The sequence below is a fragment of the Melospiza melodia genome, chromosome 9 (assembly GCF_035770615.1).
Source record: "Melospiza melodia melodia isolate bMelMel2 chromosome 9, bMelMel2.pri, whole genome shotgun sequence".
Classification (NCBI taxonomy): Eukaryota; Metazoa; Chordata; class Aves; order Passeriformes; family Passerellidae; genus Melospiza; species Melospiza melodia.
This window is the reverse complement of record NC_086202.1, coordinates 24,674,650-24,692,791: the sequence shown is the minus strand read 5'-3', so window position 1 is coordinate 24,692,791 and position 18,142 is coordinate 24,674,650. Positions and strand designations below refer to the sequence as shown.

Here is an 18,142-nt window from a genome sequence, read left to right as displayed (position 1 = left end):
ATGAGCTGGTTACACCTCTGGTACTGTACAGTGTCTCTGCAGTGTGAATCTGCAAGTGGTGCCACCCCTCCTTTCCTGTGCAGAAACCCTAGGTGGCAAACTAGCCATCACTGCCTCTCATATCTTCCTGAGATGGTTCTTTATCATTCCAGGGAATGAATGGATGGCATCCCTTTTATTTATTGGCTTGACCCCATTGGCTTGACCACAGCATTCCAAAAACTCACTTCCTCTCAAACCACAACATTTTCCCTTTTATTTTGATGAAGCTTTGAGAGGAATAAGTATCCCAGGAATAATGCTACTGTTTGATTTACCTGAGAGTACCTATTATGTGCAGTCTTGAGTAACTTTCAGCAACTCATCACAGATGAGTTGCTCAGCATTCTTCTGTGGGTGTTTGAAATAGTTTTCTAATACACTCTGACACAAAAAGTTATAACAACTGCACATAACACAGTCAGTTCTGTCACCATATCTTTTAGAACATGAAGTCTCAAGCACGGTGCGTTATTGTACATATTATACTCAGCAGCGGCTATTTTTAAACAGAGCACAGCAGAAAGCTTCTGTGAACATGTTTTCAAGCTTTAATATAGTTACTTGGAGAAAGAGTATTAGATTTGATGCGTTTTATACCTCTCCATGTTGGTTTTCTGTTCAAAAGACAGAACTACATGAGAGACAACAAGAGAAGCCTGAAATAGAGGCACAGGGGGGTTTTATGTGTATATTTAGCTGCTGTTTATGCTTTTGAGACTTATGATTTCCACACTATCTCTGATTTCCAATTACAGCTGTGTGTGCAATTTGCATAGCCCTTGCTATGCTTTATCACTGCCATATGGTTCTGAGGTCAATGAATCAATCCATAACGTTTCCAGTCAAAGCATTGGTGTTGGGAATAACAGGGAAGATTCAGTTATAGATTTTTAAGAATCTCCCATATGGCATTAATTCACATAACCTTTATTTACCACAGAGTGCCCTGCATGTAGATGTGAAATGCTTTGTGGGGAAAAAGCATTTACTAGTCCACAGCAAATTTGTGTCATTAGAGAGGCATTTATAATGGGATTTGACTTAATGGAGATGGAGGCCTACAGACACCACGTTAATGCTTTACATCAGTAAGCTTGTAGCAAGCTTTTAGCACAACATAATGATTCACCAGGCTAAAATTATACACTGAGCAGTGCTTGGTTGAACCAGCACATTATGTTTTCAGTACATACTCGCACAACTTGGCAAAACACAGCTCCTTCAAATTGCAAACATGATTTATAATAATTGGCACTATCTTCAAATTGCGCTCACACTAAAAGTTCTGGGAGAGAAAAGGGTTAAACTTTCCACACACCATCACTGGGCAACTAGTTTTATGACTCCCTTCGCAGAGCTTAATATTAAACCCTTGATACTACTGTTTATGGGAAATTCATAATGAATAAAAGCAAAGTATAATGTTGTTTTCAGCAAGAGACTGCTTACAGAACAGGTTCTTATCAGCCATGTACGAAATCCTTTTACATGACCTTGTGGAATGCCTTTGTGGAGCACTGAACACCAAAAATTATCATAAGATTTTTGGCAGAGTTTACTCTGCATTAGCTAGAAACTTTCATTAAATGCAGTACATACAATTATCAGAAGGGTACTATGATGTATAAGATGTTCTTACATTTTTCTTTTTCGCCTCTGGGCTTTCCCAGAGCTGAAACGATCAGCTCTTTATATATATTTCAAGGTGAATTGTAATATGTATGAGGAGCAAGAAAGTGGTGGCTACTGTGAAGAAGCTTTCTGCTAATCCAAATGACAGACATGTCACAGGCATTCTGAGGACAAGCTGCCCTTTACACATGCTGCCCTCCTGCTGATCTGAAAGGGTATCCTACTCTATGTACAAACACTCCTTCACCTCTCTGCTAAGACCATGAGCAAAAGTCTTCTCCTCCTGCTGCAATGGGGACACCTCTCCACCTGCAGATGACTGAATCCAGAACTCTTCAACCCAGGCTGCTCAGACAGAAAAAAAACGTGTGACAGATCACAGTGTGTTCAACACAGGATGTTAAACCACATCTCTCACCAATTGTATGAGTGTAACTGGGAAAAACTAGCTGCTAAATGAAACATTAGGAAAGAATTAGAAATACCAATATTCATTAACCACATTCCCACACTACAGACCTACTGCACCAAAAGTTACATCCAGATGAACACGTACAGGGATGGTACTGAAGGCAAGTTAGAGATTGGGATATATCAATAAATCCCAGCACTATTTTAATCACAGGCAGTGACAGGTGATGACCAAACAATAAAGTCTGAGAAGGAGCCTCAAGTATGTTTGGTTATCAGACACATATCAAACTGAAAATTTTTATGGAATTCCAAACATTTTGGCAGGTCTTACAGTATTAACTTTGTCAAAAAGCATTTTTATGCAAGATGCTTTGTTGCTAGCATGTTCATTGATAAAACTTCTAGAACACTCCTTTGCTCGCTGAAGACAAAAAAAAAACTTCATCTAGAAACAAAAGACAACTTGAAGAGATTGCTTCTAGACTACTGAAAATTTGTAAATAGGAAGAAAACCAGCAACAAAACCACAGCAGCTCTCTTGCAGCCTGCAGATGAGCTTCTGCTCACAAGCACTGTGCAGCTTTTCAGTACAACTTAATTGAGCACTCAAGCAGTAAATTGAAGTGACAACCAACCTCTGAATTTAAGTGACAAGAAAAAGGAAGATTTTTCCATTTTGGAAACCAAACCTCAGAAATTAATACCTGGGGGAGCCACTAAAGCTGCAGTTTCACAGCAACCCTTTCTGACTGCCATCCCCTCCAGACCAGCTTCTGCACCCACTCACTCCTGGCCACATATTTCAAGATTCCTTTCACATTGATTCCCACCATTGATCACACTTTTACAAAGCTATTTCAACATACAAAGGCAGTGGGAAGTTCATCAAACTCCCAAAAGCAAATAGTTCTCTGATGACAACATATGCTGAATGGATGGCAGTAATGCCTGAAATTGCTCGTGCCCACCTCCCAGCAGCAGCAAGCAGAGGAAAGAGGCAGAAATTGCACTTACTGTTGGGAGCAGATCTAACTGAGCCTTCTTAGGTGTCAAGGCACATTCAGAGTGAAGGTTTGTCCTTTGGCACTGTCCAGAGTATGAACTGTAAGAAAAAGCCAATCTGTTTTTAGCAATTTTACGTCCTGAATCAGCAACCAAGAGCAAGTCAATGCACATTTAGCAACATCTACATTTGCTGTTTGCCACAAAATATCAAAACACACACTGTAACAATACATCTTAAAGAACCAAAGTATTCTCACTCCAGAAAGAACTTTTTCTTTGTATGTTACTAGAAAAAAAGCATGTTTTTCTTAGCTTTACTACAGAAATACAGGTACTAACAGAGCAAACTGACTGAGTTTCTCCTCTATATGCCTAATGCAAGGAATGTCAGATTTGCTTTGGAAGACAGGGAAAGGACACTCAAGGACAACCACCATGCCAGAAGGAAACTCCATAGTTTTGGAAGAGGAGTTTACCAAGTCAACTAGGGACTGTTAAAAAAATTAATTTTAAAAAGGCATTTTTTGAATACAAATATGATTAGCCCTGTTCTTTGCTACTGTATCTCAAACTGTAGATGCAGAGTTTTTTCCCCCGTACCATTTGAAGAATTCAATGATTCCTTGTGTTGCTATTTGTGGCAGAGAAGATTTCCAATATTCAGTTTCATGTCTATGTGACAGAAATCTTACAGAGACTGCTAACAGCACCACAGTATGGCAGTACTCAAAAGGCAAAGAAGATCAGCTTCAAAGGCACTCAACTTTCCTAGCTCAGAAACTTTTCATATTCCCTGGCCTGCAGCAGGGCTGAACTTCTTCCCACACATCATCTGTGACCAAATGGCAGGGCTGCAGCCTGTCCTCTCTCACACCAAAGGGGGAAAAGCAAAATTGCTGACTAGACCAAAGAAAATACTATTCTGCACATGTTAAAAACAAAATCAAAATAAGCAAAAAACCAAACAAATATATAGAAACCAAAAGGGCATAAAATCCAAATCCAGCCCAAGGAACTCAAAGACATCTTGATGAGCTAATCTGTTTTACCTTTAAAGGTCATCATTACTACAGCATTGAGAAAGGTTTGCAGCTGATACAAAAACTGAAAACTCAGTTTTCAAATAAACTTTTCTGAAACAAAATATAAAGGCAATTTCCAACAAGAATAACATTTAAATGGATGGAGGCAAAAGGGGTGGCAAGCCTGTCTGAATGAAGAATGCTTCTTTTATAAAATTATTTAAAAATTAAAAAGAAATAAAGAGGAGACATTTAACTATGTAGTTACAGGAAATTTTATTACACAATGAAATACATCTAGGACTGAAGGTATGAAAAGGTATGTTCAGAATTGATTAGGTGTGAGCTAAAGCTCCAAAAGGTCACAGAATATGAATTTGCACTCTAAAAGGCAAAGCTTGTTTTTAATAGCAAGCAGAGAATTCCTCTCTTTACACACAATATTTTAAGCAGTAGCTCTGCAAGTTCAGCAAGTTTCTGTAGGCTACCCTACCTTGAGCATTTCTCAAAGGACCTTCCCAGAACCGAGAATAGCACACAGTGATATTTTTACTATCATTTCCAGAGCAGCATGAATAATAATATAAATTTTTCTCTTAACACTGCAAAATAAATTCATAGGCTAGTAAGCTTCCCTGTGATTCTCTGCTCTCCAGAAATTGGAGTAATGTTATAAAATCTCTGCTCACAAGTCATCACACATGTTATTACTGGTTCTGTTTGTTAGCCTTGCACAGGTAAATACTGATCAACAGAGCAAAGCACAGGAACAGCCCCATTTATTCTAGACTGAGAGCACTTAGATGATCTTTAGCCCATGAAATCTCCCAAAAGATCTGACTGATTTTCCCCTGATGTCAACAGAAATTGCCCTTCCAACTTCGAAAGGAGATCAAATGCAGGAAAAGCAATCCAAACCCAAGAGACAGAAGCTCAGAATAACTCCCTAACATTTCTGAGTTATATGCTTCCCTTTTATGCTTTGCTGTATGCAGCTCTGGAAACAAGAGGCCTGGTCTCCTTGGCTGACAGAGAATCCCTAAAGATACAAGTTCTATATTATAACTTTTACTTCTCTTGATCTGGGTCAAGCTCTTTCATAGCAGGCTTGTGAGGTGGCAGGAAGAAAGCTGATAGCAACTGTCTAAAAAAGCAATTCTAAAACAGAGTTGGCATTAAATGACACAAATTAATGCTTTCTACAAGTGCAACCCAAACAATTTGCTTCTAGAGAATGTCTTGATGTTTTTAGTAGCACTAAGGCAGTCAGAGGGTCAGTTATCCAAATCTGTAGTCCTTAAAAAAATGAACACTGGCATTTTTGAGGGTTAAAAAGTGCAGGTGAACATTACAAGAGGGAACAGGAGGACCTACCAGTTCATGAAACAGGATATAGTGGATGAGTGTAAAAAGACTGATAGGATTTTACTCTTTTAAGTGCTGTCAGTTGAATTTGTGATAACAGTCACAAGAGATGTAGCAGATTTCCTGGAAGCACATTCCTGCGACTCCTTGTATGTTTGTTGCTAAGCTTGGGAATAGTCTCTCCAATGTGAATGAAACAACAACAAATGTTAAGTGGTTATGTGCATTCTTTATAAATAATGACTGGAGAAAGGAGACAGAGCACAGAAATGTGGGCTTTGATGCAAAGGAGGCAAATATGGAAAAGGACTAAACCCCTGGATTATGACATTTTGAGTTACAGCCCTGTTTTACTTTACTTTTCATGGATATTTAGGCCTCAGAAACACAAATAGATAGGCATCAGTTTTTGTTGTTAGTTACTTGGACTTTTTGAGCAGTGGCTGTTCAGGTGAGCAATTGCAGACATGCTTCTCCCAGGAGCTGGTGACCAGGCTGGAGGGTGTACTTGGGGCAGGGCAGCTCAGCATGGTGGGGCAAAACCAGCACAAGCTGCCCTGGAACCCAACTGCTTCATGCCCAGGATTCGCTGTTGCTGTAGTTTGTGTGCAAAAGTCACAGCAAATTTAGCGTAATAGCATTGTCCATGGTGTAAATCTGGAATTCAGTTAGCTGTAAACATTTGATGTTCAGCTAATGTTTGTTCAGCTAATTAATCCTCTAATAGCTGCAGTATTCAGATGAGAAGCTCATGGGAATAGAAATTTAATTGGTTTTCCAGTATTCCATTTGTGCCAATTCCATAAGACTGTTTTGCAACCAGCAAAGAGCATAGAAGGGGAGGATCCTAGATGGCTGGGAAAAGATGAGCAGAGCATTTGCCTTGGTAGAAGCAGGAGGGATTCACTGTATTACATCCAGGGATGCCAACTGCAATGCTCAGGAGGACACAGGAAGGAAAACTATTTATTTATAAACTCTTAGAGCACAATAGAGCAATGAGAAAGAGCCAATACAAGCTTGCCGAGGACACATCATGTCAAAGCAGTCAAACCCCCTTCTTAGACAGCATAAGTGGCCTCACAATGAGGATACAGCAGTAGGAGTGACACATCTAAAGTGTCCTCAGCCATTTGGTTTGGTTTGTCATATTCTCCAATGGGCTCTGGGACAGCTTCCCCTGCAGGGAAACTGCATCAGCAGGACCACAATCAGCCGAAGAATCATAATGAGCCCAGTGGGCTGTCCCCAGTGGGGTTATATAGTGTCTCCACTGCATTCTGCCCAGTCTATTCAGTAGTTTAACATCACCAAAAATTGCATAAATTACACATGAGAATTTTAAGAATATGACTAAAGCAGGAGGAGATGTACTTGGGAAGACAGCGTTTAAATTCAAACTGGCAGCTCCTGGCAAACTAGAATTTGAAAACAACAGGACAAAGCTAAGGTAGACACGTGCAAGGTGAGCCCAGAGAACCGGTGACAAATCCACTCAACACAAAGAGAGGAGCTCAGTAAGCAGGAGGTGCAGCAGATCACAGCACAAGCCAACAATGTAACCCAGTGTGATTGCTAAAACAAGATTTTAAGAGATGAAAGGAGTTCTGTATGCAAGCAGTAGTGGTAACTAATCCACTCTTTTTAATGCTAGCATCTCTCAGCTGGAATGCAGTACCCAAATTTGAGCTTCAAACTATAAAAACCCACAGAGCATCCAGAGAACAGCAAGAGAGATGAAAAATACCAGAAAACATCCCACAAAGACACTGTATTGGTTTGCAACACTCACAAACAAATCTTTTATTGAAAGGTTTCAAGGGTCACTTCAAATCCATGTTCCATGAATGCTGTGTGCCTTATCTTGGGTGGATTTCAAGGGATACCTCAGGTCACTTCCAGGCCCCATTTCTATTATGCTTTTTCTGAAATATTTCCAACAAGCCAACCAAACTCCAGCACTGCTTTCTTTGTATAAAATAGATGCAAAAGAAGAAAGGCTTAGATTTGCAAAACTGAATTACATAATCTCTATAATTCAAAAGTAAAAAAATGAAAAACCTACTTACTCTACAACTAAATTAAAATTAAAGTTTGTTACAATCTTCTCAAGAGGAGCGTGCAAAGTCAAAGAACTTAAAGCAACCACTCCTAGTGTCCCTATATGCTACAGCAATCAGAGAAATTAAAGATGATGATGAAGGAATGCTACTTTTAATTCAGATTTAAAATCCAGTAACTAGAGAAAAACTCATTTTACACTTGCAGAAAAACATTAAATTAATAATAATACCTGCCTTCCAAATGAACCAAGATGTATAGTATCAAATAATTATAATGAAGGACTTAAGATGATTCAGAAAAAAAAACATTTAAAAATATTTTGACACTCTGGCACTAACCTCAGCAGAAGGAATTGCATTAGGCTTGTTAAGTGCCAGCTAAATCAGCTTTGCACAGGAGACCATGTGCTTACATTAACTATCTGGAAGAAACTGAAACTCACTTTCATAGTGCTATGATTAATTACGAATAAGCTCTACAATACAATTTTTAATGAAATCTCTTTTCAGTTCAGTGAAAGCTAGAGATGCTTGAAGTATCTTTGCTTGTACAAACTATACATCATCTCCACTGTAAAACTGCATGAAAAGGAGTTTTCCCCCATGTATCCACAAAGGAGTGATGAAAGGTGAAAGAGAGACAATATTGCTCTGGGTTTCTTGGGAGGTTTTGTACCAAAAAATGAGCTGAGTGGATGCTGCAAGGGCTGCATGGTTTGCCTGGCTTTGCCATTAACTCAGAACAGCATCAGACAAAAATCACTGGACAGAGTACCCAATCCTTTCTTTGAAAAACAAAGTTAGTGGCACTCCTTATCTTTTCTGAATCCTTGCTGATCTATGAAGGAAAAGTGCTATTTTTAAGTGTCATATTTTAAACAATTCAACATCCCCTAGACAACAAACTTAACTGCTCAAAAATAAGCAAATAAAGTCCACTTCCCCCAGGAAAGATGAATTTAGCACTGTTTGTAGCACGCTTTAGAGTCCTGAGACAAAAGATGCCTCACAAATGGCAAGCGTTGATTTCAGGAACAAAACACTTGCACAAAGCCTTGGCTTTGGCACATCAGAGCAAAAGAGAACCCCTGCAAATGAAAGGTGACATGTCCCTGGTGTGCCCCTGGTGTCCTTGGTGACATGACCAAGGGAGGGGTAAAAGCAGCCTAAATCTGTGTGAGCAGGGCCAAGGGTCTCTCAGCCAGTTGGGTGCTGACAGCTGCCCCCTGCAATTGAGCAAAGCAGAGGCATTGGGAGGAGATGGCACCTGGGAGGAGATGGCACCTGGCCTGCACCATCTGTCCCTCTGTGCCCTCTGAGAGCTCACGGTGCAGTGCTCTCAGACTGGCCCTGCACCATCCTGTATGCCACTGAGCCCCATCTTCAGCCACTGTGGTCATTTTAACAGAATTAAGAATTGTTTCAGCTGAGAATCTCATATATTGTCACTATCTTGGACCTCAAAGTTAAATAATAAAATGTGGCTAATGATGACTCTGCAGTTTCATGTTGAAATTTATCATTTAGATATGCTTAGGCCTGATACACTCCAGGAACTACAGCAGTAGCCAGAACTGCATTATACACTTGGTACAACAGCTCATGCATTAATAAATCAGTTGGACAATGTGTTTTTGGTGGACAGATCATTGCAACCATCAAAATCAGCTGATTAGCTTTAATTTCAGCGAAAGACTGAAACTGATTTTTTGAAGCATTGTGAGTAATTCCAACTCCAAATATTCTGTAATTCTATAAAGAACACACAGAGCTCTGTCATAAACCAACGCATGGACTGATAAAAATAAATGCCTAAAATAACCTAATGGGAGAGAAATGGTTTTTCTCACCTTTAGTGCTGATCAGCCCAGTATGTATTTACTCATGTCACACTTAAGCTCTCCTGAAGCCCAGATGAGTGTGTGACAGAGTGGATATTACGCTCTGCTAAACAAGCTCAGTGACACCTGCCAGGGCACCTGGTCACCTCTGAACTTCACCCTGTCTGTCAGACTGAGGCTGATTCCCTTGAGATCAACTACATAACAGAAGGATGGAAGAGCAGGGAGGGCATGTCTGCATGGAGGCAGCACACAGGGCTGCAGAGAGCACACCAGCACCCAACCATGGCTTGGAGAGACTTTTCCTTGTGTTGCTGCTCTTGGGAAAACCATCCCTGGGTACCCACATGGTCATCATGCTTGAATTGCACCTCCCATGTTACCAGAAACAGGGAAAAAGTGTCCAAAAAGGAAAGAAAAAGGCCAAAAAAATCCACCCCAAAACCAAATTAAAAAACAATCCCACCAAGCATCCAAAAAACCCCAAGAAGATATCACCTTGCAGAGTGGGAAAAGCTAAATGCAAAGAACTACAAGTAAGTGCTGGTGACAGATGCATAAAGTAATTGCTAAAACAGAGGAGGAACTTAGAAGCACTGGTCTTAATTTTCAGCACTTAATAGTGATTTTCTTTTATTTTTTTCCTGTGTCTCTGTGATGATGACTGTCTCATTTCTGGAATTACCAAAGGCATCTTTCGTGGTCGTGTTTTTCTCGTCAAAGCAAGAGTGCAGGGCTAATGAGCTTTTCTAAGAAACAGAAATATACACTGGCAGTTTTTCAAACTGTAAACTGGAATGAAGCATTTCTGTTGTGAGGAAATCTCAGCACCAAGTCAATCTATCCTGTCTCACTGGTCATGAGAAAAGGAGGGTAGAGAGATGCAGAGTTACTTGAAGAAAAGGTTACTGTTGGTTTTGTTTTTTCTTTAGATAACTTTTCTAAATTATTTCATTCAATTTGTCAGTAAAATCCCTGCGATGTTTATAGTGGTTTGTGACAGCATCCATTACACTGTAGACAAGATAGGAAAAAAAACCTTTCATGAAACTAATTTGAAAGCAAGGCATTGATTAAAACAAAAGAATGAGTAGGAATTGGTAACTTTTCAAAACCTTGAATGAGCAACACATTATCAATGAGGCCACAGCATGTGAGACAGTTCTCACAAGCTACAGGCTATGATCAGCACAGCATTAGCTTCCACTAGTACTAGTACTTATCCCACTCTTTTAGCCAACCTGATCTGGGGTGTAAGATGGTGGAACACAGAATTTCTAACTCTCTCTAGTTTTTTGCTTTGTGTGATGTTTTGCTACCAAAATGATAGAGCACAGCCTAATATACTTATGGTTTGAAATAAATAAATAGACAAAAGCACCACAATGCAGTGTAGGAGACTAAAACAACCCAAAGAAGGAGACAGCAAAGAAAACTTCTTCCAGGAACAAACTGTAGGAGGTAGGGAATTCTTCTACCTAAATTACACGACAAAGAAATGCCGAAGCATACACACATACAATATACTCAAACAAATTCTCAATAAAGGAAGGATGTCCCAAAAAATTCAGCCCTTCAGTATTTTGATTCTACACACCTTGCTTTTTCTTATGCCACCTCATGCTGATTTATGAGAATGGTGCTCTCTCCTGTGCATGGCACACAGCCACAAGGTAAGAATCCACTGCCTGAGCTGAGGCTTTCTTTAGAGTGTGCAGAATGGAAACCAAGTTGTGGCACATTTTTTTCCCCAGTCTCATTTGTCACAGCAACCTTTATATATTCTTTCAATTCAATGTTCCCTAGAGTAGCCCTTTGTATCTACCAGGAAAACAACGTGTCACTGAGACACCAACACTGTGATTCAGGCTAGAAGCAGAGGTCACTGCCTGCTGGCCCTCAGCCCAGATCCTCAAGAGCCCACTCTTATTTTGTAGCCTACATTACCATAAAAGCAACATTTTATTAGCAGAGGATTTCCAAATCTTAATGTATGTCCTGCTTTTTATGGCTTCATAATGTGTGCAAAATTCAAGTTTTTCTTCACTTCCTTTTCACTTCAAACCAATGAAACACATCCTGGCTGCAAGACCAGCACCTCTTCTTCCCAGAAGTATTCTGGCACTCTCTTTGATATTGTCTTTTTTCTTGGAATAAGGCCTGCTTCTCAAACCTGCTCACATTCTTCCACACTATCACTTTCAAGCACCTTTTATAGCAATTTTCATATAGTGACTGTATAAACCATTTGGAGATCAAAGAGTTTTGAGTTATCTGTAAACAACAAAAATGCTGGAAATTGAAGTGGGAAATTTCTGGTGCTTTCCAACCTGGATTTTTTCTTTAGTTGCTGGGTATTTCCTCTCAGAATTAAGGACAGTGGCTTTTTCCACAGCTTCTGCTTTGGTCACATGAGGTGGCAGCCCGAGGCATCACGCTCTTGGGAGGATCCTCATTCTATTCTGGGACACCAGAAAAGACAAGGCTGCGGCCACAGAGAGCAGCTGAAAGCACCAACTCACACACTGAACTTTCACTGAACAGTGAAGTTATAGAGAATCACCTGAATATGAATGAAGCAAAACCACAGCCCCTAAAACATGATAAAACTACCAACCCTTCTCCTTGATATCCAACTTTTCAGTTTTTATTAGGAGACAAATAATGGTTGATCATTAATGCTAATACCAAGTCATTCACCAAATGACAATTTTTCTTAGAAGAAATTAATGTTCCTTTGTGATGTGACCACACATATTTGTGTTAAAAATGATGATTAAAAGTAGATAAAGGGCCCAGGAATGGAGATAGGCCAAGGAAAACTCAGCCTAAAACTTGCAAACATTGAGCCCATGCCAAGTAATCTGCTTAACCGAGGGAAACCCCAGTAAATAGCCTGCTTCCTGAAAAGTGTACAGCAGTTGTACAGTCAGAAGTTCTCCTTCTAACTTGCAAATTGAAACACTTTTCAACAAAAAACAATGACAAAAAGAGGAACAGACTTACTGCAAGTAATTTGAGCTTGTTATTCAGCATCACCAAGAGTTCTACATAATGAAACAGTAAGACATTGGCTAGCACTGCCAAATAGTTGCCAATTTCCAGTTTCCAATACTGAAATAAAAATCCTCATGGTTGGAAGTGATTGGTCATGGATGGAGATGATTAAGAAATAGACAAATAAATTTCCCATCTTCCACTTCCACGCTTCAGAAAAATAAGAAGAACCAAAGCCAGTACATACATGTATCTAACCAGGAACAAGGGAGGTCAAATACATCCCACAAAGGAATCTGCAGCAGAACCAGCAAATGGACTTGGTCCCAGACTGTGTCTTCAGACACTCCCAAGATGAATATATTTTAATCAGATTTATATTTTAATCAGGTAATGAAATATAGCCAAACTGTCAAGAGTTCACACATGCAATACTGTCCCATAACTATTATGGGTAGCAAAACATGGCATTTCTTAGTAAAGGACCAATATTGTGCCATGATCTGTTACACCTGAAGAACAGGGGATTTTAGTCTTTGCAGCCCTGCCCACATGGGCAAAAATCAGGTGACCAAAGCCTTTACTGCCACCCTGCAAGGTTTCCACAAATGGCCATGCTTGGCTCTTGCCTGATGAGTCCTAGCAGAGACAGGATCATGTGGTCTAAGGTCTGCATCTTTATTTTATATGTAGTACTTCTGAGAAGCATTAAATCTGCGTCTTTATTTTTCTTATACTGCTAAGAAGCATTAAAAAGTATAATGAAATAGAGACACTTAATATCATCTAGATCAGTATGACAAGAACAATAAATTGCAGAAAAAGCAGTGGAAATCACTTCATCCACAGTGCCTGCTTAACAACAAAAGAAAAGAGGTCACAGGGAAACCACTGTGGAAGAAAACATTTTACTTCTCTCTGTGGCTCTCCATGCTTTTAAAACACAGAGTACACAATTGCATGGGTGCCACAAGGAGGAACAAATGTTTGAAGTCTAAGAGCAGCTTTTTGCATGAAACCAGGTAGAGATAAAGCCTGAAGTTAAAACACAACATCCCAGGGTTGCTTTCCAAAGCACCATCAATCTTTAGGTGTAATAAATTAACCACAGAAGTGAGTTTTGCCCAGTATGTTTTGTCCATTGTTAAAGGGTCCAAATGCTGCAGTTAGCTCCACAACCCCAGTCCCGCTCTGTGGTGTGAAGCCCAGGGCTGATGCTCTGCACCACTTCCATAACTCAGTGAGTGACAGCACGGACCTGCAGGACTCGGAGCAGCACGGCCAGGGAAGGTGAGCTCTCACACACCTGGGAGCAATTCCCAATGTTCACTTCCTCTGCTTGACATGAACCTAGGGGCATAGTACCAGGGAGAGCCTAAGGGAAATTTATCTCCATTTCAAAGGGAAAAAAATAGGATTGTATCAGTCATAATCTACATGTTTTCCTGACACATTTCCACATTTGTCATGCTTTCGAAGTTCAACTGACAAACATAATCAAATCTGGCTTCCAATCTAATGTCATTGTCAGGAAAAAAAAAAGAAAAGCTTTTTTTTTTCAAATAGGAAGGATTATTTCAAGCAGTTTCTCTTTCTCATCAGCACTCTCTTAAACAAGTTGCATTGAGCAATCAAAGATAATCTTCGGAAAGCCACAAATCAGACAGCATGAAATTATATTCTGGGTTTTTTTCTAGAGTGCTTCCTCTTTCCTACTTAAAATAAAACTGAAAGGGAAGTCAGTTTTATTCACCCAAGAACTATTTCCTCAAAATTTTCACTACTTGCTAAATGATTTTAAACAAAAAAAATTTAAAATTTCCACGTATTCAAAACCCACGGCTATTCTATTTAACTTTTGTTTTAACCATTTAAAGTGTATATTAAAAATAAATTTTCAGCATGAAATAATGCTTAATTCTCATAACCCTTGCAAATCCCCTTCTAGAGTAATAGTAGTAATAACCACCTTTCCAAGGGCAGATTACTGCCCATCTTGTATCAGACCATGCCACTTGGTACTTACTTTCTCATGACAAGCACCTGCTCTCTTTAGGTAAAAAATAATTAAAATCCTGTAAGATTTCCCTGTTGTAGGTCAGAACCAATGGCACTGACAAATGATAGCAACAAACCAATGCCAAGGAAGAGGAGACACCAAGATAACTTTTAGCATTATAACGAAGTGCAAGTCAAAATACAGCCACTATTCAGACACAAAAAAAAAAATAAATCCACATATTCATGTGTTGCAGCAGTCTTGCCAAAGCTTTGAGATACTGCACAGCAAAACTAAATTGCAGTAGGAACGTTCAGAAATTGACTTTGTTGCTAAACATTTGGAGCCAACGTTTACACACCAAAAATTGAGGCAAAACAAGTGACTCCTTTCAAAGTCAGTGACTTCTTCCAATGGCGAAAGAAGCCCACAGAAGTGTTCACAAGAATTGTTCACAGAATTAGAATTATGAATTACAATCTAACCCATCTTTTGTTCAACAGCACTCTTACAGCTTTCTAGGGAAGTGTAGTGCTTCTAATTCAAAGCCTGCAGCATAGGAGGGTTTTTACATTAGGAAAAAACAAAACCACTTGAGCTCACCAATAAACAGCTCTCAAATAGTGAAAAAATAAATTTGGGGCATCATTAGTATTATCATAATATCTCAACAAGTTATATGCAGAAGAGACCTGAGTGTTATATCCCCTAATACCAAGTTTTGCAAAAATGTCCTCAAATTCTGTGGTTTCTATGGGATTTTAGTAGCTTTTTTCTCTTCCTCTCCGCATCATTGTATACAAGTACCTGGGTGAACGATGAAAAGACCCCATGAGAACTTTTTTACTCCCGCTTTCGGTAGTTTCCCACTTGGCCAAAATTAGACACAGCATCATGTTTCCACCCTTGCTGCAGGTTCCACTGCGCAGCACTCGGGGAGGGCAGGGGGTTTCCACTCTGCGGCGTCAGTGCTGGCAGGAAGCTGCTCTCTTTACAGAAAAGGGGAAGCTGCCTGTCTGTGCAGGGCTCTGAAGCCACAGCCTGCTTTAACCCTGCATGGGCACATCCACCTCCCCCCAGGGTCAGGTGTGATACAGCAAGGAGCTGAGCAAGGAGAGAGTGTAAGCACTGACTGCATCCAAACCTGTGTCTAACGCGACTGCAAGCACATCCTGCCAGTGCTGGAAGGCAAGAAAAACTTTATCTTAGAATGCTTCTAGCATTTAAAGCACATTTAAAGAACACTCGCTACTTAAATGGAAAAAAGCCAGTCGTGACGTAGAAGCTACATAAACATAGTGGCCCCCTGGTAACCAGGTTTACTAAAAGCCAAAATTAATGACAACTCTCTGCTCCTGCTGCTTTGGGTTCTGATGGCATCTGCAGCAGATCCTGGAAGGCCTGCCAGAAGGTTTCCTAACATTTATAGAGAAGCCATGTTCATCCTCAAAACTGTTGGAGAAGCTCTCCTGAATCTGGAACACATGTAGGTTTTCAAAAGAGCCACAAACAAACACAAAACCAGAAAAACCCCAACCTTTTCACTTCAGTTTCAGTAGGAAGGGGAGCAGCATTTCTTCAATGATATTATCAACACGTAAAAATCTTGCATCTCATGAAAGTAACAGAAAAATACACCTCCAACTCAAAAATTCATTTTTGATATTTCTTGCTTACTTCCTATGTTTCCTTCTCTTTTGATAATAAAAATCTAATAGATATTTCAAAGCAAAACAAGATTTTGCTTTGCAAACTTTTATTTTTAATTAAAATTAACACTAAGTTCAATTAAGAATACAGGGACCCTATAAGCTATTAAAAAGTTGGTTTAAGCTGAGAGTTTGATCAAGAACTAACTGAAAACAAAATTCATTGATAACACTGAAACACTCTGGATAATTCAGGCTTGAGGGTACAAGTATATGATGATTAGCCCTTAATTCCTTATGGTCATAAAGCCATAATCATGCTCATAACTGACACCTACCCTACTTGGTGTATTAGTATTTATACATTCAGCCACATATTACATTTTTGGGCAAATAAGCGTCATTTTTTAGTCTAATTTTCAAGGGAAGTGAGTTTTGTGTGCTTATTCTGCTTGTCTGTCAGGTTCCCTCTATATTTAACTCCAGCAAGTAATTCAGATTTGTGAAAGGTAGAGGTCTCAGTGCTAAAGAAATATCTGCTCAGAGAACAGCTCAGGTTAGTGCCATGGCTGAAGTCAAAGAGCTCCACCTGTAACAGCCCCACATGGCTGGTGCCAGCCAGGATGCTCACAGTTCTGGTTTCATTTCACATTCAGAAAAAAAAGAAAACAAAAGCCTTGAAATGACAAACTGCTCCCAGATCAGCAGTATTATATCACAACATAAAGTTAAGCTTAGTAATGCAGCAACAGTGAATTTCCAATAGAAAGAAAAAGAAAAAAAGAAAAAAAAATGCAGGTCCTGCTTAAAATCTACAAGATGGTTTTCAAGTTGTTCTGTGGTGTATAATCTCTGTTTACAATAACTACAGTGTGTCTTTGAACAGCTCAAACCTGGATTCTCTTCAATCCATTCTACCTTAGGTGTCAATGGAATAGCTGCCAGTTTCTCCATATTCTTTATTTTTATGTCACATTCAAACATATATAGTTAGGGATTTATCCATCATCCTGATGAGATATGACTGTGCTGTCATTTTTCTTTATGCTGTGATAGTATTTTCAAGAAGGAAAAAAAGATCTCATTTTCTTCTTCTATGATCATAACTGCACTAAGGAATAAATTCTCAATTCCATGTTTTTTGTGAGACAGTTTAATGACTAGTCAATTCAGCAACATAAATACTAGTATTTTTTTAATAACTTCTTAATGACTATTTTAAAAAATTCTGTCGTTATTAAAAAATTGATGGAGAATTTTAGTTGGGGTGGCTTAACCCTTCAAACTTTTCCCATTGCCTTTCTCTTGGCACCTAGTATTTAAAATTCTGCCTTTTCCCTTTCTTTGTATACCATAATTTGTCCTATTTCTTTCTTATGATACTCCCATCTCTGAAAATATGTGTGTCAAATTTTATTCTGATGCTAAAATGCATTTTCAGTGCAAATTAGCAGTGTGTTCTAATAGTAATCCATTGCACCCCTCATTTTAAGGGGAAGGAGGCAAGACACATGACAAAAATCATAGAGTGAAATAGCTGGAATTCCACCCACTGGGAAAGGCTGGATGGCAGAACCACTGTGCAAAGCTGCTGTAAAGAAATGCAAAGTAAGTATTATTTTACTTTATATGAGTCTTACATAAAAGATTTTTTTTTAAATTTGAAAGCACTGGTGTAGGATAATTTATAGTTAGAGATTTGTATTGTTCAGAAATCACATTGGGCAGTCTTACACTTGAATAAAATTTCATTCAGACATTATTGAGCAGAAGAATGCCTCTTGGAACTATGCTAAGCCAAACTGTGCACTAGGAAATGCAGGCAAGCACACTGCAATAACAGCTCACTGTAAAATTCCATATTGTTGATATTTGCTGCCAAAACACACTCCCCTGTCCTCCCATCCCTCCTTTCTTTGGCTTCAGACAAATCTCTGATTATGGGACTCGTTCTGTGCCCCACAGTCATCCACTTCTCAGATCTCATCTAAACACACACCTGACTTGGTAAAGTCAAACCATTCTTATCCATCTAGTGCCCATTGCAGAATCCTCATCCTCTGCAAGCCTAAATTAAGTGTATTTTACTAACCTCTTCCAAAAGTATCCTACT

General features: G+C 39.3%; 1 protein-coding gene across 2 annotated transcripts in view; it reads left to right on the top strand.

Annotated features, from left to right (window-relative positions):
• Window positions 1-18,142, top strand: part of RASGEF1A (RasGEF domain family member 1A) — a 147,785-nt gene that overhangs the window by 77,521 nt on the left and 52,122 nt on the right. The window contains exon 2 of one of the 2 annotated variants that reach the window (XM_063163907.1): window positions 17,523-17,637. The exons of the other annotated variant lie outside the window; for it this stretch is intronic. Coding sequence (XP_063019977.1) covers window positions 17,596-17,637 — 42 coding nt within the window. The 5' untranslated portion in view covers window positions 17,523-17,595. The remainder of the gene's footprint in view (window positions 1-17,522; window positions 17,638-18,142) is intronic. 2 annotated transcript variants of the gene reach the window in all.